This window comes from Anoplophora glabripennis, unplaced genomic scaffold (genome assembly GCF_000390285.2).
Source record: "Anoplophora glabripennis isolate ALB-LARVAE unplaced genomic scaffold, Agla_2.0 scaffold53, whole genome shotgun sequence".
NCBI lineage: Eukaryota > Metazoa > Arthropoda > Insecta > Coleoptera > Cerambycidae > Anoplophora > Anoplophora glabripennis.
In genome coordinates, this window is record NW_019416376.1 from 203657 (window position 1) to 228705 (window position 25049).

Here is a 25049-nt window from a genome sequence, read left to right on the forward strand (position 1 = left end):
AACTTAATGAAAGTAAATTCTTGGATAAACATTGAAATTCTCTTTATAAAATGTTTAATATCGTCATCTTGTCTACTTGTATTCTCTCTTTTGATTTACTTTATTTTATTTTTTTACAATAGGAGCTCTTAATTTCCATATGCCAATAATTTTACTTATTGTTATTGAGGTTATACAATTTCCTGGCAGTGTTAGGAAGGTACCTACATGAACAAACATACTTGAAAAGAACCTAGTGAGGTGATATGGAGGTCAGCGTTTTTTAATATTTGGGACATGATATTTTTAGTCAAGCAAAAATAGTTACATAAGAAAATAAATTCATATTTTCACTGACTGACGAGATATCAAAACAAATAATATTGATTTAGAAACAAAACAATGCTATTCTTGGTAAATACGTTAAACGAATTAATAATATATATCGAGGAATTCCATCAGTTAAAATAATCCCCTGCTCGATATCTTGCTATATAACATAGCGACACAATTTGAGTTTGCAGTAGCAGTTTATTCTTTTCCTTGATGAGATGAAGGTATCCGTTATTTTTACAGCCATTTTACTGGCAGCAACATGTTTCTTCACCAGTTTAGCGTACCCAGCACATGAAATTGGTGAGTAGACACAATTTTTTATATAAAGAACTCGTTTGAAAATTGCTCGTTTTGTAGTAATTCATAAATTGTTCGACACAAACTTATTTAAGTAGTTATTTTACCATTTATTTTTCAATATATAAGCCTACAAAACCGAATAGGAACTCATCGGATTACTCATAAGATCTGGTACAGTGAGCTGCGGCCCTTTAGAGGCTTCCCTAAATATTATATATCTTTTGATAACGATATTTTTTTTATTTGCAGGATACTTATCAACTCGCCCTCGTCCAAAAGTTGGTCCTGTTACCACCCGTAAATTCACTGTGTAGGGTGTACTGCTTTGTCTGTATACATCCTTCAAAAAGTAAAAGAAATATGAACAAAAATGTAGCTTGTATATTATTCTGCGGTGTGGTTTATTAGTTTTTAACTACCTGTTTATATAATCAATATAATCAATAAAAAAGCTAATTTTTCCACAAATATGTAAGTAAAGCCATAGACAACATAGCTTATCGCCACATGCTGGAAATTGGCAACCTAACATGTATATGCAGGGTCTTGTATAGCCGGAATCCATCAACAAAAAGCATGGTAACTCTTCTCGGTAATAGGAGGCAGTTCTAGCGGTGGCTTTATTGCCGAATATATTTAATGCATTTAATTATGCAATTGAAGAGTTATATTGAACTTATCTTTTGTTTGGAAATGACATTTGTGTTAAATCCTAAATAAAATAAATCAAGCTAGAATTAAAACTATAAATTCATCTAATTAATTATTTATTTCAAAAAAGTTAAAAAATGTAAAATTTCCTTAAGAATAGTACCTTAATTTTTTATTTAATAAAATTGTTGGAACCTCAAGGGGTGATTGATACGAAATTTATTTAAAAAAATAACAAATCATCAATCAATGAGAGATGCGATAATGCGTTTGCTACTGCTGTTGCAATTATTGACTAACTTTTTTGTTTTTCGCATTCAACTCAGAACGGACAATCAGAATAGAGGAGATAGGGGAGATTTTTTAAATTATTTTTTTGATTCAACGCACCGTTTCCGAGTTATAAGACCTTTTTTACTGTATCACCTCACACACCTCTTGTTTCCGAAATTTATTTTCAATATACGGACTTCGGACCTTTTGCATTCAACGCAAAAGGGACAATTAGAACCGTGGGTGTGGGGAGATTTTTTCAATTATTTTTTCGATTCAACCCACCGTTTCCGAGTTATAAATAGTTTTTTATTCTATGATGTCACACACCGTTGGTCCCGGTTTTTCTTTCGACATGCGGACTTCGGACGTTTTTCACTCGATTACCAATCAGAACCGTGGGAGATTTTTTGAAATTTCGAGTATTTCCGAGGTACAAGCAAATACTGTTTTTTCTTTCATATATTGTGACACCTCGCTCTGCTTCACCCACTGAGTGCTCTACTCAGAACCAAGGGGAGATTTGTTTATATTTCCAGCTATTTCCGAGTTAAAGGTAAAAACCCTTTTTTCTTGTCATACGCTGTGACGTCATAGCTCGATGACGAAGGCTAAAAATGCCACTCGCTCTACCCCACGCTCCCTCCCAAGGTGTCCTGAAGATGCTGGGGAAGAGACTCTTGAAGACAGCAGAGAGAGAGAGAGAAAAGCTCTCTATGAGGACAAAGTCACTCTGTCTCTATTGCACACTAAACTCTATCCTTTTCGCACACTATCATACAAAAACCACATACAATAGCTTATCGCCTTAGCTATTTTGTCTGTGCACTGTGCAGAAACGCCAGAAACGAACCTTCCTTTAAAAATACATGGGATTTATCATTATCAGAATAATCCATTTTAATTTAATAAAAAAAAAAATAAATGGGTAATTCTGATGACGAAATTTAAAATATAATTAAACTGTATTATTCAAATAACAATAATGTGGAAAAGTTCTTCAGGAATATTGGCAAATTTATTTTGGAGGACGAATCCCGTCAACGCTGTAAAAAATATTATTAGAAACCTTAGGTAGCCAGAAAACAGTCCCGATCTCGGTCCTTTAGACGTATTTCTGCGGGGACACTTCAACAAAATATATTATTAAAGATCTCAAAATTTACAAGTAGGTATTGAAAGAAAAGATACAGAACGAAATGTCTGATAATTCTGAATTTGTTTTTAAAGCAATAAATAGTAAATTAAAGCATATTTTCAACTGTATCATCACAATTACTTGCATATTGAAAATTTGTAAAAATTGTACGTATTTTAATGTAATTTATTTTTTTATATTCTCCTTATGTTGTTGTAAAGGTTAGTTATAAAAATCGTTGTTTGTAATTTCAATAAGGATGAATTTTAATTTTTCTTATGATTTTTTTACTTTAAACATGTCTTTTATGCCAGCAAATTTTGATGTCGAAAGAAATAAAGGAAAAATCGTACATTTATTTGTATTTAAAGTTTATTTCTATATTTAATTATTAAACCTACAAGTATACAAAATACAAAAAAAAAACCTGTAACTACATTCCGCGACGTACTAATAACCCACCTTGTATATTAAATAAACTTATCATAAATATTAAAAAATTATATTACAAGCTGTTTAAAATGTCATTACGAATTTTGTTTATTTGGAAATATATTTTCTGCAGTATATCAATACCAAAAAATTAAAATATTAGCTAATTAACGAAATTATGATTAAATAACCTAACTGTGACACCGCTGCAGAATATTATATGAAACTACATAGGTATTCGTTGATTCTTTAAAACATTTTTATCAATACCTACATTTAAGTAAATATAGTAACGCAAAAAACAGATATTGATAAAAAAGTGTATAAAATAAATTTGTAAGTACGCCTAGCAACATAGGATACACATAGGAATGCGGGCCGCTGATTTGATTCTTCCTAAAATTCTGCTTGTGGCGTTCTTTATTGGCAATTTGGAAATTTAAAACTGCTGTCCTATTCCAGTTGCGGTCTGGGGTGAAGCTATGTTGTCTGTGGTACAATTGGGGTTCTTACACGCTAAAATGAAATTCATCTAACATTAACATTGTAGCTTTATTAGGTATAACATATGTACAAACATGTATATAAAACATGTAAAATATAATAATGGAATGATATGTTTAATGAAGGCAATCCATAAGTCTCCCAACATGTGCAAAGACGTATAAATAAAACGTATTATAAAAATAATTTTATTGTAATAAATAGATACATTGATTTAACAGTAATTCTAACATTGAACAATAAATTACACGATTCAATAACTTAAAAAAGTAAACGCATAACGACAGTGTAGTTGCTTAAATGCAATTTATGAAAGGCAATTTCAAAAGTTTTTGGTACAAGGAACAGCGATGAGCATAATTACATGCAGTTGAATCACATTCATTTAATATCCCTAAAAGCTATTATAATTTTACTAAAGGCTGCGTTGAAAATATATTTTTAAGGGCGTCATAACAAAATCTGTATGAAGTAAAATGATTTCTAAAAGTAAGTACTGGTTCCCAAAAAAATGTGTAAATTTGCTAAAATATCAACATCTAGATAAGTTACTCCAATATTCCTTTAGGCGTTGGCAGGTCTCGTGGAAAATAACAGTTCCACGACCGAACTGTCGGCCAATGTGCTGGTATCTCCAACATTCCTGTCATTGGCGGCGATTTTTCTTAAAATCCGTCTCATGATCTTTCCAGACCTAGTTTTTGGCAGAGAGGGTGCATTCTGTATCACATCTGGCTGAGCGAAGGGACCTATCCTCTCCCTTACCAATTGCTTCAATTCCTTGAGGAGAGTTTCGTTGTAAACCCCGTGGTCTGTAGTGGTTATGAAACAGTACAGGCACTCGCCTTTAATGGGATGGGACTTGGAAACTACAGCGGCTTCGGCGACGGAATGGTGTTCCGTTAGGACGGACTCCACTTCAGCTGTGGACATGAGATGACCTGATACGTTCAGCATGTCGTCTACCCTTCCTGTTACCCAGAGGAAGCCATCGGAATCTCTTCTAGCCCCTGTACACAAATCAACATTTAGAGTAAAAGTCAAAATGGTCACGGAACTAGTGCATTAAGCTTTTCCACTATTTTTGCTAACAGGGCGGCTTTCGTTTTGGCAAAAATAGTACCTATTAGCAACAAATATCAGTGCAGAGTAACTCTAAGTTGCTATTAGCTGCTGATAGCTATCATTACTGAATGAAACTTTCAATTTGTGTAATCATTTTGTTAATGTATATTCGATCACGGTTTTTGTATTGTTGCAGGATGTAAACAGACATAAATTAACTCTCGAAAAATTCATGCCAGCCTCTTCAGAATTGATACTGGTTGATATCGAAATACGTACCATCGCCCGTGCAGTAATATCCTGGGAATTTGGAGAAGTATGTCGTTTCGTATCGATCGTGATTATTGTACAGGCTCCTCATCAAACTGGGCCAGGGTCTGGAAAATACCAAATAACCCTCGCCTTCCCCTTTCACTTCTTTTCCCGCCTCGTCTAGGATGACTGGCTGGACACCAAAGAAAGGAAACGCCTAAAACATGAACGCCATTATACCAGTACGAAATTTTTCTTGGGATTACAGAAAGGAATAGACATAAGATCCATGATTGTCAGATACTGTTTGACTTTTTTACTATTAGGTCGTTTTCGAACCACCACGAACCGAAAGAGATGGACTGAACAAATACCAATATAAAATATAAAGCAGCAAATATAGTTTAATTTTTTTAAAACTCTTTATTAAAATATTAAGTTAATTCAAACATATTCTATCAATATTCTTCGATATCAGATCTAGTTAGTAGTCCATTTAATAGAAGCGCTTACAAAAAATAGGTATCACCTGGAAACAAAAAATTCTAAGGAAGATAGTGTTTTTTTTTTCTTGTGGCGCATAATCGGCGAAGATAACCTAAAAAATTAATAAAAGTAAAGAAAATGGACGGAGATACAGCAAAAACAAAAAAAGTCGATTTTTATCGTTTTTTTCGATATATCTCGAAAAGTAAAATAGCAATAGATATATTTAAACATACGAATCGATAGGTTTTTTAACAGCTACAACTTTCTCATTTAACTTTTTTCGATTGGAGTTCAAGTTTTTTTTTTATTAGCGAAAAATCGTTTTTTTGAGTTTTATTAATTTTTTAGGTTAACTTCGCAGTTTATGCGCCACAGGAAAAATACACTATCTTTGTGTATCTGTTATTATGCTTTAATTTATCTCCTTGTACTGTATTGCCGAAATAAATGTCTCCTATAGTTTCTGTAGAAAACTATTATGTGACAATCGCTGACCTTATCTCATTATAGCCAGTATACGTACCGCCGCCCCTGGTTTCATAGGCGTCGCCCCTGGCAATGGAGTTAATACGTGACCTCCGGTTTCCGTTTGCCAAAACGTGTCGACAATAGAACATTTTTCATGGCCAACCAGCTTGTAATACCACATCCATGCCTCAGGGTTGATCAGTTCCCCTACCGATCCCAATACTTTTAAGGACGATAGGTCGTGCCTGAAATATTTTATTGGATTAGAAGCGTTTTTAAACGTAAAATATATCTACACATACAGGGTGACCGCAAATGAAGTGCAAACAAAATTGAGGGTGTTTCTATTTATAAAAGTAGACACAAAAGTTTTTGTAACGCTTTTTATAAAACTCGTTGGTACAACCTCAAAGTTATCTTTTTTAAATAAATGCTACGTTTTATTTTTTCATTTATTTCAAATTTGGTACACCTCGTAACTTCGTAAAAGTGTTTTTTTTGCAAATTTCTTTAATTACACCATTTAAAGTCATTATCAAAAAAAAAAACATTTTTTAATGCTATGTCACAGGAGTTTGGGTTCAAATCTGAGCAAATTATAATTCTTATCCTTCATCAAACAATTTTAACCCCATAAACATTAAATGTATTTTTTCAAACAGTTAGTTGTATACATAAAGTATCTATATTTTTATGTATACTCTAATTGTCAAAGACATCTATTTACTTTAACTTTCATAGACTTATATAGAAATTTGCATTTCTCACCTTCTAACGAGATCATCATCATATTTCATTAAAGCTCTTATGGCTGTGGGTGCAGTATAGAATTGATTGACTCTATACTTATCTACTACTTCCCAAAATCTGTCGTTCTGGGGATAAAATGGGGTGCCTTCATACTATAACAGAAATGAATCTTGTAAATAACAATTCAATAAGCATAGTTGAAATAAAATAAGAATATTTGCGGAAATGAAGCAAATAACACAAATGGACTATTTCCAAATATATTTTCTAGTATTTCCAGTGTTGAAATGTAATGAAATGTTATGCATTAAGGTCGTTTACACTAAATTTGAATAAGAACACTCATAAGAATCTTTGTATTGTTAGTTCGTGTTAATATACTACAGTCTAATGTGTATTTTTTATAGTATTAAATAAATATGATTAAGATCATTTATTTATAAGAGGCTTGTCGCATGTTCCATAACCTTGGGTCATTTCTTTGACTTTGAAAGTACATTCTGAGCACAGACTGTTATCTTGCACTACTTTTCCTCGAATTTAACTAATTTATTAAAAAAAACAAACTCTCTCAATCAGTTGATTTGAACGAGATTAATTCTCCCACAACGACACAAAACCGATTCGATATATATTTTTTAAGTTGCTTGTTATTGTTAAACGTAGCAGTTTGCAACTACTAAAATAAAAAAATCTTTAAAAAAAACATGGACAAAGAATATAACATAACATGAATTAAACAAAGATTTTACAGAATATCGACATAAAAAATGTTAGTGGTTAGTTAGTAAAGTATTTGTTAATATAAATAATGGTAAAAACAATTGCTTTCAATATAGAAGTGCGACAACAAATTTACACCAGGCAATATATTCTAGGTACCACTATTAAAAATTGAACAATTTTTAAAATAAAACTCATTTAATTTTGTTGTTTTAAAGTATAAAAATAGAAGAGCGATTAAATGTACACTAATAAAAATATCTTTGTATAAATCTATAAAATCAACGTTATTAAATAAACAATGTTAAAGTTTTTCCTGTCGAAATATTCGTCTAGATTTTTCAAATCGTTAATCAGTTTCTGAAATTATACCATAATTAAATTTATACGTAATCAAATGTGAGGATACTTATTTGTCTATTTTCTACTTACATACTTCTTGGTTCATGAAAGGGCAGTTTCAAAGCATATAAAAAAATATTCATTGCAAATAAATTAATGACAAACCAAATCAAACTCGGTATAAATTATTTAGAGCATTAAACATTTATTGGTCATCATCGATTTGTCGAAATTAGGTTATGCAGGTACATATTGTTTTAGAGTTTGCCGTCAACTGGATTGGCTATTTTGGGAATCTGATATAGGTAGGTAGAAAAATCAATACATAATCATATGACACTAAAATATGTATGTAGAGCTCAGAATATATAAGAATTGGTATGTTTATCTTCCTTGATTATATGAATATGAAATAGAGTGAAACACTGTAAATAATATCAATCTTGACTGATTTTGGTCTTCAGAAAAGTGAAATATTGGTAACGATAAGACGAATTATAACTAACATCAAACAATTTTAACTGTCTTCTGAATACAAGTAAAATACTTACAAGTACAGAAGTGGCAGCATTGGCTAATGGTCCGTATACTACATAGGTGTGTCCAGTGATCCAACCAATGTCCGCAGTGCACCAGTATACATCATTTGGTTTGTAGTCGAAGACATACTTGAATGTGGTGGCTGCGTACAAGAGAAAACCACCAGTTGTGTGCAATACTCCCTTGGGTTTTCCAGTGGATCCGCTCGTGTACAACATGAACAGTGGGTCTTCCGATTCTACCCATTCAGGATAGCAACTGCTCGATGCTTCGGGAACGATGTCTTGCCAGAAAATGTCGCGACCTTCAGTCATGGGTGTCTAAAAGGAGGTTTGGAGAATTCTCAATAAAGTAAAAGATATGAATCAATAGAATGAATTATAAAAGATATATAGTTTTAAAAAGTTTTCAACAGAACGCCTTGTACAATGGCGAATCTTTTGTTGAACGTGTTCAAGTCCAGTCAAGAATTTATTGAAAGGCTTACAAAAACGCGTAAGTAGGTAAAGTAAACAACAAATATTTACCATGTTGCTTCTGTATTGGGTCCCTTGAGGGGACGTCACCCTTCCCAGGTGGGCTACTACTATACAGGTCTCGACGTTGTGTCCTTTCTGTGCGCAAATTTGCATTGCGTGATCGCATATCGTTTTCAACTGAAGCAATTTTTCTCCTCTCCATGCGCCGTCAGCCGTCACCAGAAATCGAGCCTCGCAGTCAAGGATCCTTTCAGCGAAAGAGTCCGCCGAAAATCCTGCAAACTGGGAAAAAAGGAAATAAAAGAAAAGCCGAAGAAGCTCTATGTGTCTATGAAAAATTTCACAAAACGTAATTTTATAAATTAAAAAGTAGGCAAAGTCTCAGCTACACACTCTCCGTAATGAATTTTCACAATTTTCACTCGCTCATCCGTCATAGCATTTTATTTAATTCTCTCTAAACTACTTCTTTTTAATGCCTTTAGAAAAAAACAAAGAAGATAGAGAATCCCCAGAATCAAGAACAATATTTTATTTTTAATTGTTCTTTTAAAACAATCTTTTGCTAAAATTTAAGCTTTATTAAATAAGATTCTTAAATTATGTAGAACTTAATTATGGCTTTGTTCTTGCTATTAATTAAATATATGTACTTTAGTGGCATAAGTACTTGATTATAACTTTTTATTTATACCTGTTAAAAACAATTATATCATGAACTACGAATACCTATTGTTTTTAGTTAATAGTTACTTTTATTATAGATATGCTAGTTCGCATTTAATTTTTAAAGTATTTTTCATTGGTTAGATGTGCATAATTATTTATAATTATATGTTTATTTTTAAATCAATTAACAAATTATTTCCTCGGGGATTTTATGGGAACAGTTCTTTGTTTTAAAAATGAACCCTATTTTTTTTTAAATAAAGATATTTTGTATATTTTTGTCGATATTAAACCATTTGAAGATAGAGATTAACTAATTAAACACAAAACGTTATAAATTTTATAACATTTTCATACAGACAGCTTTAAACACTATTGGATATTTAACTCATTATTTTTGTGGCTAATGTGCCTTATTAAAATTATATACATTTACGTTTTTATTGATGGCTAATTGAGGGTTAATAAAACTTAATTGGTATTTCACTCTAATAAGAAAATTATAAACATAAAAGTAACAACAGGTAATTTATTCTATTTATTTTTTTGAAGCCGCTGTAAGGCAAAATTTACTTTCTGTATAATAATATCATTATAGGTACATTTGAGATGTTAATTATGTGTAGTAAACACTACATTTATATATTCCTATGATCTCTATGTATGTAAGTAGGTACTTTGGAAATAATAAATATCCATCTTCTGAGCATGATAAAGTAAAAAAATTTTATCTTCAAAGTAGTTAATTGAAAAGTCGTGTTTTATGTAAGAGTATTTGTCAAAGGAAGTCAAATTCTTATAGAACGAACTAAGATAATAAATAAGATAACAGTAGTTTGGCAGAATTACCACAAGCGAGTGTACAGCTCCTATCCTAGTGCAAGCCAAAATTGCGATGATTGCTTCAAGGATCATGGGCATATACATAGCCACCCTGTCTCCTTTCTGTACGCCCCTGCTCTTAAGGACGTTTGCGAACCGACAAACCTCTTCTAAAAGTTTCTTGTACGTTAAACGACTGTAGTCGTCTGGATGGTTGCCTTCCCTGAAAAAAGAGGAAAGGCTCTTTTAGAAACAATGTATTATGTGGAAAATATGTAATAACAAAAAAAATGGTATAAAAAATATTATTATAAATTTGATTTAGAGAGACTTATTTCTCTACTGTTTTTGAAACACTTTTATGTGCAGATTAGATGCACTTTTATATTAATATAAAAGTGCATCTATTTGTATGTACAGAAAACATTAGAGTTCTGATTATCGTTTAGGTACAGTTTTGGATATGAAGTAATAAATGTTACTTAGTTAATTTTTATGTTCACATGTTGACTTCGTGGCACGAGCATTGTTAGATTTTTATAGAACCAAATTCGTGCTCTTTGAGCTAAGTATTTTGGGTTATCTTAATTGCAATGAATAAAAATTATACAACTATTTTGAAAGTAAATTTAAATTAAAATAACATTAATAAAAGAGGTCGGTGTCTGATATAAGTCTTTATTGCATGTTCAGCACCATATCTCTGTACAGATTTTTACAGAAATCACATTTTTATTAAGAGTTAATCCTTGAACTAATCTCAGGTTTAGAGCTATTATAAATCCAGAAAGAATACTTGTAACTATATTAGAATAACGATATCTGCTTAATATGTTGCAAGTCAATTTCTGTTTAGAAAATTTTAGTAAAATTGTCAAGTAGACTATTACTGTAGGAATTTAGTTTAAACTACATACAAATAGTATAATTACAAATTGTTGCTGTACAAATACCTTATCTGCTTCCTTAACAACATGTTTACGTTATATACTATTCATCAGGTGACTTCAGTCATTGTTATTAAGAGTTAAAATTTAAATGATAAAGACTTCTGCGTCTAAAATAAGCATGCCTACAGTATTCTGAAATTACAATTTGTGGTTATGATCGTAAGGAGATTGAATATTAAAACTATGTGAGATGAGATTATAAGTAAAGCAACTTTCTATTTAGGTAGGTATTTTAGCCTTTCAATCAAGACATCAATGATGAATAAACCAAGAACGAAATTACTAAAGTGTAGTCAAGTTTAGCAGACGAAAATATAAATTCTGTTTGCCAACTGAGAACAGTTTTCCTGCAGCATACATACATATAACTGTTTATAAAAACCATTGTTCAGTCTAACCTTAAATGCTGGTAATCCTATTTGAAATAAAAAATGTACTGCAACTGTACCTTCGAAGATAATGCTCGAAAGAGAATGTTGCATATTACGATTCATATTTGCTGTTATACAAACCAAACGTTATAGATTATTTCTACAACATTTACGATAGTACTATCTTGAAAAGTATTGTACAAGCTAAAGTGTGTAAAGTTTAATGATCTACAATTAACCAAAGTTATGCAGTATAAGCTTCATCTATTGTTTGCTTTTACTTGATATTGACCACAGAAATATTTACCATCCTGTTTAATTCTTTTTTAGCAAATAAACAATTATTTTAATTACTGAAAATAATAAATTATTTATACCTACAGATATAGTATGATAATATGAATAGGATATCAATATCTACGTGTCAATGAAACGCACTCTATTTTGTTGGAATATTTTCATTTTAATTATATTTTTTTCATTCACACATAATAAAATAACGGAAAAAAAATTACATATGATAGTTTCATGGCTATCTACAAATATGTACGATCAAGGTTAAAAATATTAAGTGGCATATCGCTTTCTAAGAATAATCAGAAACATGTCGACTTCAGATCAAAATTAAAGAGATAATGTTTCACTTTCGTAGGATGTCAAATACTAAAAATTGCACTTGGACATTTTAAGGAAATAGGGAAAAAATCTCCCTGAAATCATTATTTTTGGGGATAAAAGTCCAATATCACAGTTTTGTTGGGTCATGATTTAAAATATTAAGCACTCAAAATATGGGTACTACCCTTGACTATAAGTGTATATAGTCAAAGGTACTACTGACCGCCATCCCCAACCACTGTCTGAAGTACGTCACTGATACCAGGTAAGCACTGAGGCTTATTTCTATACAGTACCGAAATCTAGTATTAACAATTGAAGTAAAGATGATACAAATTTGAAAGTTTTCAGCTTTCTTTATACACGAAGATTGCTGTTTTGAATTCATTATTGTTAATATTGATAAAAATGCCTTATTTTTGTTTTGTTGCTAAATTAATATGGGAATTGTATGTGCGGAACTTTTTGCTATGTTAAAGTAGTACAAAGTACTAGTATACAAAGGTTTACATGCCATGTCATTAGGTTTACGTTAATGTAAATTTCGCACAATCGTTTTGATTGTGCCACTATTTAATTCAAAGAACAATGGCAATTACGTTTATGAATAGGTTAAGTTCTTAAGCATCAAAAATAAATGTTCCACAAAGTGTTTAGTCAATTAGATAGCAGTTAGTTGTCAAGTACATTTAGCAGTTTCATTATTTGGAATTTTCCGTGAATAATTGTCTTTATCAGATGGTTTCTGGACAAGTTATTAACAGTAATTGTTGATAAAAACCAAAATATAAAATATTGCTATTGTCTACTGATTTCGCATTTAATTTAAATATTTTACGATATGACGTAGAATTTACAGAATATAGGTATGCGAGTCTAAATTGCTTTTTGTTGTTACTTGTAACTTAACAATATTTAAACATGCGTTTTAATTAATATCTAGTAGAAATATTATTACGTACTTGCATACCTATTACTTGTAGATAAATATATAGCCAACTTGTAGAAATTTCATTGTTTCTTTTACGTGAGAAGCACAGTATAATTCATCGAACAGAACATTTGTGTCTTCCAAAAGATATTTTTTTAAATACCTACATTCTGTTCCTTATTTTATTGGCAGTCATCAAGGAAATATTAATTTGGTACTTCCAAATGACGGTGAACTCTAATTTAATGTATTATTTTGTTAGATTCAGATTTAAATGGGAGAAAATTGAATGATCTTAAAAATTTATTTAATATACAATCATGAATTAGGCATCAAAATTAAAACTTAACTATGGTTCACCAAATTAGTTATCATTAAAAAGTTGTGGTACTTCATACTTAGCTTCACATTCTAAATAACTTGGACAGGATCGGATTTGACGCCAGTTTTAATAGTAGATTGAATATTCCAAATATTTCGAATGTTTGCCACCAAGAACGGCTGTGACAAAATTTTTAACAGCAAAGCGACGTTTCATATTGTATTAGCTGTGCCATGTCCATATTTGGTTAGTGCATCTCTTGCAGTTGCGAAAATTCAATAGGTATATATTGTAATAGAATGAGTTGGGGCAAAGATTTTAAAATATCAAAGAGAAAGGCAAATTTGGGAAAATAAAATTGATACAATTGATTTTAAAGAAATAAATTATAAGTTGAATAAGTGTGACCAATAGGAGTACAGTAGATGGTTCAAATTGAGAAAGAAAAGATAAAATAAAAAAAATATGATCAATTAAAAATTTTCGTAAAAAATGAATTTCAAACAAACTTTAAAGAAATATAATGTAATAAAGTATATTCGAAATTGAAAATGTGATTGGTAATAAAAACTTGGATTACTAGAATTAGAAAGTGATTTAAAAAAAAAACTGTGGGACATGAAAAAAAAGGAGTGAGGTAATTAAGAAAAAATATATAAATGGGGAGCTGACAGTTAAAGCTTTGAAAATAAAATTTTTAATTTAAAAGGAAGATAATTTGATTGCCAGAAAGAAACAAATGGAGTCAATAAAGAAAAACCATTTATAAGAAGTAGTAGAAGAAAACAGTCTCAAGAATTAAATTAATTGAAGATTACGGACAATAGAAACTTAAGTAAGTCCAATAACAAGACAAAGTTAACTGTTATAGAGTATTACTCAGTTTCGAGTCAACCCAGATCTAACCCAAGTCACCGACAGGTAATTGTAATATAGAAATATCAGCAAGGAGACGAACAACAAGGGGTTATATGAGAGATGACAAGTTAGGAACATAAGTTGTGGTAACAGGTACAGGAAGGAAATAGAAGAGATAAAGGACCAAGAAGAAAAGAAATTAGTGTATTAGACAGTGGTAAAGAGGTATAAATCTGTAATATAATACAGACTTGTGTTAAATTTAATATTTAAATCCAAATCTTGGATATTGTTATCTAGTTTAAGTTAGAGTAGAGAAAGTGTCGTAGGTTTAATTTAAGAATACTTCTATTGAAAAATTTTGGATAAATAGTAAAATAAATTAAGTGTCAGCCAATCACATAACTTTTATTTTAATTTGAAACATATTGAATCAGAGTAATTAATTGAATTAGAAATTTTTACGAGAAATAGAATAACTGTGGTCAGCTAAAATTCAAATATAAATTTTGTTGTCTTTTCCTTCTCAAGATTAAATATCTAAATTCATTAATAAGTATAATATTTTAAAATCAAAATACTAATCTTCTCAGAACCTTACCCTTAGGTAAGACTACTCGTATTAGATAAAAATTTATTTGAATCTTAAATAAAAATTTTTTTTAACAAACAAAATTTGAATTAAATTACAACTATATACTCATGTGAGCTGGCACCCAGACAAAGAAGAAGCGAAGCAGAATAAGTAAATACAGGTAAGAAAATTACCATCTCACAAAAATTTATAAGAATAATGTATGTTTTCAGTCACAAAAATTGATTATTTCCAAATATTTCGAATTTTCACAACCACTGTGACAACATTTTTAACAGAACATTGATGTTTCTCATTGTATTAGCTACGTCTTGTCCGAATTCAATATATTCTATAGAAAGCATATGCTGTTGCGCCACTGCTCTCGCTGAAATAGCTGTTCAGTCAATCGAAAGCAGTAAGAAATCCCAATAGTCATTCACTATCATCTTCCAACTAACGGTCTCGAGATCAGACCATGTGGTGCAGCTTGTTTCGCCCAATCAGACGCCGAGTTTAGAGCGCATGTCAAGAAGTTCTTGTATCCACTCTTCTAATTATTTTAGGTTAAGTATTTTTTTTACCAAAATCTAGGGCATATTTAAATTTTAAGTGGTTGGAAAACACGAGTTGCAAGGCTCTCAAGGAATCCTAAAATTATATTGAAACTGCAAGGAGCTAGCAGTGGCGCTGCAAAGTTCGAGCCGATCAATAATCCAGGTAGACAAGGTGTCGCCTTTAATTTTATCAGTGGAAATATTTCAAATTCTAGTCTCAACTTCAACGGTGATTACAGATAAGATTTTTAGAAAAATGATTGTGTAGAGATAAATATTTTGTAGCTCACTTGTATCAAGTTGATTGTTTGTAGTGTAGTAAATTAATTTTCTTCAATAACCAATATCTCTCTTATTTGTCATTTATTTCTTTGGAAAGAGCGTTGAAAATAATTATCAGTGTTAATACACTTTTATTGATGTAACATTAGCAACATAGCTATGCTGTTTGGATAATCATTGTACTATTATGGTATAAGTTGCATTTTTTCAACACAAAATCATGTACAGAATAGAATTTGCTTGAAATAGGAATCAGAATAATACATGTTATATAAAAAACGTTAGTTAATTGTTACGCATTATTAAAAGGTAACCACTTTTATTAAAGGCATAAACAAAGTAAGTAACAAAACTTATTTGTTCGTTTATTTTCATTTTAATTCCGTTCGTATTGTTAAATATTTGTTAAAATACTTAAACAATGTACATATATACTTAGAGATTATGTCAATAGTCTCAAAATTATTCAGTCTCAGTCATTTCTAAATTCCATTATTTTTAAAGTCTAACTAAAGGTAGGAAGAATGAACTTAAGAACTTACCAGTAGAACGCAACTTTATCCCCATGCCCGTTCCTTATATTTCTGTCCAGCAAATTGTAGGAAATATTGGTGGTTGCTCCGTCCAACCACTTATTGAAAATAGGTCCTTTGGTAACATCGAAATTGTACCTAAAGAACCTGTTAATATCTATCGGCGTCTCCCAGTAAAACTGCTTGGCGATGTCGCCCCAGAACTCCTCCGGGTTGTCTATGGACTTTTGGTACATCTCCTTGTACTGAGCGAAAGAAGAGACGTATGCATTTTTTGCGAGAGCGGCGTTGGGTTGGTAAACCGATTTTTCAGACGGCATTTTCGTACGTCCGTCACACTACCGCGCCGTTCTGACAGATAAGTGCACCTTGTGTGTGTCTACCGAGAGTCGGTGGCTTGGGGTAACTGCACGGAATCCACGGTAGCGCAATACGGCGGCGGCGTTCACGTAAGTTACTGGGTCGCACTATTGCGCACGCTATATATTTAATGATTTTCTGTCGGACGATAATGAGTTTGTACTATGCACATAGATGATTGTGCACGTGGTGCGTGAGGTTGGGAAATTTTGCGTGATCTGCTGGCACTCGGGCTTTTGGTGACAGATTTTTCCAAAAAAAAAAGTTCGAGGTTGTCACGAAATTGGTTCAACGGGGTCGCTCGTATAAGCCAGTTCTTCGTGTGTGATCGACTCGAAACACGGTTATTATTTAAAAATAAATATACTTATTTTATTTATCCAACCCAATTATAAGACGATGACTTAACAATACAAAAATTTGTATAAATTATAATAAAAATAAAGAATAAGAACATAAACAAAAGTATGATTTGTTGTAGGTGTCAATGAATACAGAATAGGGCAAAATAACATGTTTGTACCAACAAGCAACAGTAGTAAGCAACACAAAAATTAAGAAGATATAATGTACATATTACTAAATGTAGCATTTAATTTATTATAAATATTAGATAATACCACGGATGATGCCTAGATGATATAATAATTGACACTGTGAGGAGAAAATGATGCCTTTGAATGAAATATCATATCGATATAAAAATTATATTTAGAAAAAGAATCGAATGGCTGAAGTTTTTTATAGTTTGATTTGTTAATAGTTTGAAATATTTTGCCTTCATGCCTCATTCACTAAACAATGTTATTTGTTAAGAAAGTTTACGTTTTTAGATAAATGAGAAAAAATTTAAATATCTTGAAAACTAATATTCAAAAACCTTGTCTCAATCTTAAATCCATTTAAGTATTTATTTTCGACCCAATATTGTCTGTCATTATTTTTTTATCTACGACCAACTTATTATATTGTAATCCTACTGCTTTGAATCGTACTATGAGGCTATTAAAACATTACTGTTATAATTTTTATGACACTAGTCATAACATTTTTCTTTAACTCTAACATTCACATAATAATAAACAGAGATACAACTTTTCTTTCCTTGAGAAGATATTGCTTATTGCAGCTTGTTTGGTATCCTCCTCTTGTCACTACTGTTTCAATTTTATTGATCCAAAAAAAATACGAATTGGTTATTGCATATTGCAGCTAATTGGAAATTTTTGCAATGTGTATTGAGGAAAACACAAACTTCTATCTAATTCGAGTTTATGAACATTTTAAAGAAGACTATCTGTATATTGAGCATTGAAATATCTCTATATTATTGTTGAAGAAATGCTACGAGAGAAAAATAGCACTTGTAAATAATTTAGTTCAATTGGTTTTAAAATGTAAATGTTTTATCAAAATGGCGTTTTTTGATCTTATGTAACTTTATCTGCATGATGTTGGTGATTCATTTGTGTGGACAGACCGTGGCTTTCCAGACATAGATAAAATTTTAACCATCATCTTTTGCTCAGATAACCTCAATTTGTGTTTATGGCGATTAAATTAGAAACACATATAAATCATCTTATGGGAATATTTACATAAAATAAAACCGTTCTAGTTATCGTCGTCACAATTCTTGGAAGAGCGGTATCAAAAAAAATTGTTTTAATAATATCCCATAAGATAAGAAATCACGAATTAAAAATTGATGGGTTCACATACTTTATATCTGGCGATTCCTTATGAATATTTTGTTTTAAAACAAACAGGACATAAAGTTTCCATACTAATTGATTTGATAAAAAGCAGACATAGATAATTATTTGTACAGCTAAAAAAGTATCTAGTGCAACAGCCACTATACAAATACTATTTCATTTTCTCAATTTGCGTCTCGAGACTTTGTCCACCTTTTTAGGGCAGATTATGAAATAGACAGCAATTGTTTGTTAAAATTTTGTTACCGAGGTTATATCCTAATTACATGATCCAAATCTGAGGGTAGTTCTACTTGGGTGAAGTGATGGGTAACGTAATAATTCAAATCTAAAAAAATTTAAACATTCCATTTGTATGCAAATGTGTTGGAAATTATTTCACTCGCATTGAAACTGTTTGTACATCCAAACAGGGCAGGTTTAAAGAAGTATTAACAGGTATAACTATTTTTAATTAACTCTAATTGAACAATTAATTAATTAATTAACATATTAATCTATCTATGAGGTTTTTCATAGGTATATAATCATTATGGATAAATTACTGTTTACTTGATGATGATGGTACACTAGAAAGTAATTAAGTGACTCGGATTTAGACGTAAATATAATTTTTCATCGTGTTACATTATTTGTGTAATTAACGTCAGTATAAATTACATACTTTGCTTCTTATTGTTTAGATGACATTTAGACCACCTCTGTTTCGAAAGAATGCGAGTGTCATCATTTTATTTGCATAGTTTAAAATAAATTAACACACACTGTCATTTAAACTACTTAAAATTTTAAGTGTAAGAGGTAAAGGTAAACACAGAGTCTATTAATGACCATAGGATTAATGAACCAGTAATTTGTACCTAATATTGTTGTTGAAACAGAAATTTTGTACAATTTTTATTTTCGGGGCAACAGAAAGCAGAAAAAAACAAAGGTTCAATAGTTTAGATGTTTGGAAATAATAAAATAATACAGTTGAAAGTATTATTTATTTTGCAATTATAAAGTATTTTTTGTAACTGTTGAAAGTTCTTAAATTCTGTTGCAATGATATCTGATAAGGAAAATTTGCAATGATACATTTAGGGAATGCCAAAGTCCAACAGACCTATTTAATGTGTCAATGATAGCGTAGCTTTTAAGACCAATGGTGTCAGCTGCTGATATTCACATTTACTTTATGTACAAGTCACGGTTTCCTGTAAAATGTTTTTGATGTTCACAATAGAAATCAATAAACCATTTTGTTTCCAATTTAAAAACTAAAACTAGTGCAACGAACTAAATCATTAAAATATCTGAATTAATTTTTAGACACAAATTAATTAAAAATTTGCTGCTAATTACAGTGGCCGGGTTGCCATGCTCAACTGTTTTTATTATTATTTTTTAAAGGTTTCTAGACTTTGCACTAGAGATTCCACTTCTTGATGGCCAAAATGATAACCCAAAGTTATGATAAAACGTATCTCGTCTTTAGGCCATGTCCCCATGACATTGTGGATGAACTGGAGTTAAAAAAACAATTTATATAACAAATTTATTTGCACAACAATGATACAACTAATACTATTTAATGGTGCTCCTGTGTTTTGAGAAACTCTTTGTATTTGTCTTCTGTCATGAGAGCCTGTGCTTCGCCGTTGTCCGTTAATTCCACTTTGAACAGCCAACCTACAAAAGTCATTTTCATTAATCCAAAATATAAGTTTTCATTGTTCAAAAGGTTGACTATCCTTAGCTTCCTTAAATTATTAAAAGTACTTAAGAATTTTCTATGGATTGGAGCAATATACCTAAATGTTTGCTTCACCAAAAACGCTTTTCAATCTTATAGCAGAAGTTTATCATTACGTTACAAAAAATTAATAAGACAGTTACTAAGTCACTTTATCAATTGTGGGCTATAATGCAAAAAAAAACTGTCTCATTGTTTGACCCAAAACTATTATTTTTGTACAGTATTGCTATAAATATAAGTCGAATAGTGAATAAATAAAATAAATAATAATTTTTTTCAGTAGGATCGATTAGTGTACTTATTTTTTTTTAATTTTGATGAATTCATAGATATACGGTGTAAAGTTTTAAAATTCCGGGTAGTTCCAGAGATATCTGGAAAAACCCGAAATTTTGCAAAATTGTTTAATTTTTTTCTGGCTTTATATGAAAACGAATTTTAAAATAAATTACATATTTATAACGCCACTTTTTTTGCTCTATACAATGGCGTCAACATTTTTGCAATCCGACGTTTCGTCTTCGAGAGGCCATCATCGGGTTAATTTTTTTAAATACGTCGCTGCTATTTTTATGACAAAATCTAGTCATTTTTAATTCTGAATTAGAGGATATTACTATTGTAATCGCTTAAAAAGTTTTTAGCTTGTTTTAGCTATAATTTAAAATTTTTCCTGAGTACGGCTCTGAACGCTTTCAAAATATCTATTGGATGAAGTCATAACAGTATAAAAGTCAATACCGCACAAAATATCCAACAATTTTTTTTACTACTATTAGCAATACTAATTAGAAATAATAAAATATTTCATGAATTCGTATTATTTTTTTATTAGGTACAACTTTTTAAATCATTAATTAAAAAAATTTGTTGGATATTTTCTGCTGTATTGACTTTTATTCTTTTTCTCGCTCTCTCCTCCAATATATACATGTATTTTGAAAGCGTTCAGAGCCGTCCCCAGGAAAAATTTTAAATTATTTTTAAGCGATTACATTACAATAGTAATATCATCTAATTCACAATCAGAATTAAAAAATGATTTTAAATTTTGTCATAAAAATAGCAGCGACATATTTAAAAAAATTCTTTAAATTAATCTGATGATGGCCCCTTAAAGACGAAACGTCGGATTGCAAAAATTTTGACGCCATTGGATAGAGGAAAGAAGTGGCAATGTAAAGATGCAATTTATTTAAAATTCGTTTTCAAATAAACCCAAAAAAAATAAAACGATTTTGCAAAATTTCGGGTTTTCGGATTTCGCGTCAACAGTAGATTTTGCAGTTGACAGTTTGTATTGCTGAAATCTCAAATCATCTAGAGATAATTTATCATTTGTACATTTGCAATTCGACGTAGATTTATAGCAATACTGTACAAAAATAAAGTTTTGGGTCAAACAATGACACACAGTTTTGTTTTAATTTTTCCGTAGAACTGAATGGTATAATCAGTTTTTGAATGTTTTTTTTTAATTTAAACAGATTATCAACAATAACTGAAAAATTCATTGTTGCAAGTCATTTTTTATTTTTTTGCATTTTTGAGCATCCTTTTGAACTGTGATTATAGATTTTTTATTTCACCGAAAAGTATATGTCAAAACAAAAACATGATTACAGGCAGAACTCGTACGATGATTTTTCCAAGTGAATTTTTCTTAGAAAAAAAAGTGTTTCAGGCCGAAAAAATGAATATTCCAGAACTTCTTAATTTTTTATCTAAAAAAATTTGTGGTTATTTAAGACACAGAGAGGTATACATTCACCAAGTTTCGTTAAAATTAAATTTTTGCGGAAATAAGAAATAAAAAACGAAAAATCAGAAAAAAAAGGTATTTCGCATTTTTCTCGGAAATTTTGAGGTTATGTTAAAAAATGACCTATACAAAAGTTGTAGATTTTTGCATGATCTACAACTTTTGTAGTGGATACTTTTTTCCCAATGATACATAACTTTTCAACCCCCCAAATCAATCCTCCGCCGCCCCTGCTCACGCATTTATTTTTAGTTAGATTTATTATAAGCCCTTTTACCATTTCCACTTATAAGGGAACGAATTTCTTTTCTCCAAGTGTAATTTGATTGGACTGTTAATGATGTTAATTAATCAATGTTTTCCTTTGCAATAACTTAAAAACATATCTAGGATGTTCATTGCTTTGCTCTTATACCTTTGTCGTAACACGATGTGTTGATAAGAGATGGCGTATCTTCGACTTGAACATTTTTTTCGATAACCTTTCCAGAGACGGGGCTATAAATTTCGCTCGCTGCTTTCACACTTTCAAGAGCACCACATTCCTCTGCAAAGCAATAACGTGTTTAATAAATGTAATTCTTCTTTCATTAATATTACCGTTCTGTTTAACTATTGTGTCGACATCTGGCAGTTGGGCGTAAACTACATCACCTAAAGCTTCCTGTAACGACAACAATTATCAATAAATTATAGGTACATATTGAACATTATGCTAAATGTTTACCTGTGCGTATTGTGAAATACCTACGATGCCTATTTTGTCGTTGATCTCGACCCATTCGTGTTTTTCCGTGAAGAGACGTGCTTAAAATAGAGATAAACCGTTTAGGTATAGGTTAAATTGATATAAATAATCACCTGACGTACCTGCGAGTGTGCTGCTTGATGTGTGAACGTACTTGGGGTTTATTTTGCTGGAATGTGAATTAAAAACTGGAGCGATTTTCACTAGATTCGAAGCGCGAACGAAAAAACGTGGTAGAGCCATTTCGTAAACGAGTATAAAGAAAAATTACCAACGCGTATATCACTGGTTAGTGCTAACTTATTTTAACATCGGTCATGAGAATAGAAACTGATCATGAAGCTGACATCTAGTATCAGTCTTGGGTGGTGACGGATTACTGCGAAAGTTCAGGTCAACTTTGATAAAAATTCGTATTTAATTGTCAAAATGGACCAATATCGTCTTCTGATGGCATTAGAAAATTGAGTATGCGCCAGTCAAGGACGTTTATGTTTCCTAACTTCACTAGACGTTTTTTACAGGTTATTCCGTATACATATTACATCATGCTTGTCAAATAGTTGATAACCAATTACGTTATTTGAAGAGAACAACATGTTTTCTCTGTGGCAAAGTAAATATGTATTGAAATAGATTACATGTTTAATGGAATAATGACTGATAAGAAGCTGTATTTTTCATTAATTTACTATTTCATATAGGACATGCGGAGCCATCTATGAGTTGGGAATCGAAGTTCTAATGAACCTTGTTGAAGACAGTGAGAATTCTATGACACTGACTTTTGAGCGCACGCACAGTGGCTTCCGCTGTAATGATGAGTTATGAAGTCGTTTATTTCAGTTCTTAACAAATCGAAAACCAAGTATTTGATTGTCAGAAGTCCAGTTGCTGCCTTAAATCACCATAAGTATGTTGAGGTAGCAGGATTTGCAACATACTGTGATACAAACAAGCCAATAACACGGCAAATGTTAAATTTTTGCTTTATTTAAGTTCTAAGCACATTATTAGTGTATGTATTTTACGAAACACGTGTCGGTTGTTCTGAAATACTTCCAAATCCTTGTAAAAATAAATTAATTTGAAGTTGTTCATTTTTATAGTATCTATGTAGTACACAACGGTCAGATTCGGTCTGTACAATTTCAAATATGACAATTAGTTGCGGGTTGCCTAAATATGTGACGTCACAAATGTGTTTATTCCAGTTTATGATTGATTAATATTTTGACATCGTGATTACATTCTAAAGTAAACCAAGTATGTCTTTATAAAAGGGGACCGCCTAGCCGGGTGTCTTGGCCGAGGTAAGCATCACGGACGCAGGCTGGAATTTGGATGGGTGACCAAAGGCAGGCTCGGGGACGTGTCTGTGAGTGGGGCAATAGAAAGTCAGGCTGTGTTTTGTTATTTTTTATTTAAATAAAAACGCCAAACAGTATATACCTACGCAATACGTAGTTAATAAATAATTGGAATGTTTCAAATATAGTACATACAACTCTTCTTATCATTTAGAATATTTAATAGTGAGCAATAGTCGCTCGCAGTGCGGGTGGGGGCAGGCACGGGCCCCGAGCCCTCCGTTGGGGCGCGCGCCAGCCCCGCCCCCAACGAGCCCGCCGTCACTGACAATAGCAAGCTCTGGCTCCGTCCGTCTGTCCGTCTGTCCCGTTCTGGTGGTGGTGGGTACGTCTTCGTCGTCTACGTACGTACGCTGACGTCAGTTTTCGGTACGCTCGCTGTGTTACAGGGTGCAGGATGCAGCGTGTCGTTTTCATAAGAAGGAAGTTTTTTTTTTAATACTCTGTATTGCTCCAGAATCTTGCTCTGTGCTAAGTGCTTAAAATTATTAAACACTGGAGTGACGGTACGGTGTACGAACTAGGGAGATGTTTTCGGGTGCGCGCCTTTGTTATATATGGACCACCTCTTCGAACTGCTACATTACTTCGACCTTCAATAGCGAGCTGTTCCGGGAACGATGCGCCTTCCGGGGCTAGGTTGATGGGCTACTTGGTAGAGAATTCAGAACTCGAAGTACGTGATAAAGATACGTAATTCCAAACATGCCATAGCATTATTGTTCGAATATTCAGGGAAAGTTAAACCGTGAAATGAAATAGTAAGGCAGTATCTACATGTTCGAATAAATGGAAAAATATATTGATAACAGAGGCCGAGCAAGCTTATTGGCAGATTCCTGAGGTCAAAATAGAGCAATTGAACCAAACATGTCTTGGCCGGTTTTTCAGTACGTGTAAAACTATTGATTAAGTAACTAGCTCACGTGTGTTGATTAATTATGGTAAAACTACATTAACGTGATCATTAACATGATCTCAAATATTTTCTGAGATTTCGGAACACCATAGATTCGATTGGTGCATCAAGGGAAAAGGAGGTTCTTTCGTCAAATTGAACACTAGCTCTGTTCATTTGTGTTACCAGAAACATATCTGAAAAGTAAAATTACAAAATGCTGTATATTCCTGTCAAAGCATAT

General features: G+C 31.6%; 2 protein-coding genes and 1 long non-coding RNA gene across 3 annotated transcripts; 1 reads left to right on the forward strand and 2 right to left on the reverse strand.

Annotated features, from left to right (window-relative positions):
• The first annotated feature begins 501 nt into the window (after positions 1-501).
• LOC108905575 lies at positions 502-1083 on the forward strand. Its single transcript, XR_001964272.1, has 2 exons — positions 502-615; positions 865-1083. It is a non-coding gene; the product is annotated as an uncharacterized LOC108905575 (long non-coding RNA).
• Positions 1084-3787: 2704 nt separating this feature from the next.
• Positions 3788-16651, reverse strand: LOC108905628 (acetyl-coenzyme A synthetase). Its single transcript, XM_018708589.1, has 8 exons — positions 16218-16651; positions 10240-10435; positions 8770-9003; positions 8254-8562; positions 6656-6789; positions 5943-6132; positions 4958-5147; positions 3788-4623 (listed from the first exon to the last, which is right to left on the reverse strand). The coding sequence occupies exons 1-8, from the start codon at positions 16526-16528 to the stop codon at positions 4178-4180; spliced, it is 2010 nt and encodes a 669-aa protein (XP_018564105.1). The 5' UTR covers positions 16529-16651; the 3' UTR covers positions 3788-4177.
• Positions 16652-19812: 3161 nt separating this feature from the next.
• Positions 19813-23018, reverse strand: LOC108905608 (glycine cleavage system H protein, mitochondrial). The gene is made up of 5 exons (XM_018708562.2): positions 22660-23018; positions 22517-22596; positions 22390-22453; positions 22205-22336; positions 19813-19960 (listed from the first exon to the last, which is right to left on the reverse strand). The coding sequence occupies exons 1-5, from the start codon at positions 22778-22780 to the stop codon at positions 19860-19862; spliced, it is 498 nt and encodes a 165-aa protein (XP_018564078.1). The 5' UTR covers positions 22781-23018; the 3' UTR covers positions 19813-19859.
• Between the last annotated feature and the right edge of the window lie 2031 nt (positions 23019-25049).

What these genes read in the sequence shown, in the direction of transcription:
- LOC108905628 (XM_018708589.1), bottom strand. Translation starts at nt 16,528, where the DNA reads ATGCCGTCTGAAAAATCGGTTTACCAACCCAACGCCGCTCTCGCAAAA. An exon ending in GAGCTGTACACTCGCTTGTG is followed by an intron (nt 9,004 to 10,239) that starts GTAATTCTGCCA and finishes CTTTTTTCCCAG; the next exon opens with TTTGCAGGATTTTCGGCGGA. An exon ending in GATGATGATCTCGTTAGAAG is followed by an intron (nt 6,133 to 6,655) that starts GTGAGAAATGCA and finishes AAAATATTTCAG; the next exon opens with GCACGACCTATCGTCCTTAA.
- LOC108905608 (XM_018708562.2), bottom strand. Translation starts at nt 22,780, where the DNA reads ATGGCTCTACCACGTTTTTTCGTTCGCGCTTCGAATCTAGTGAAAATC. An exon ending in ATCAAGCAGCACACTCGCAG is followed by an intron (nt 22,597 to 22,659) that starts GTACGTCAGGTG and finishes CTCTATTTTAAG; the next exon opens with CACGTCTCTTCACGGAAAAA. An exon ending in GTATTTCACAATACGCACAG is followed by an intron (nt 22,454 to 22,516) that starts GTAAACATTTAG and finishes TTGTCGTTACAG; the next exon opens with GAAGCTTTAGGTGATGTAGT.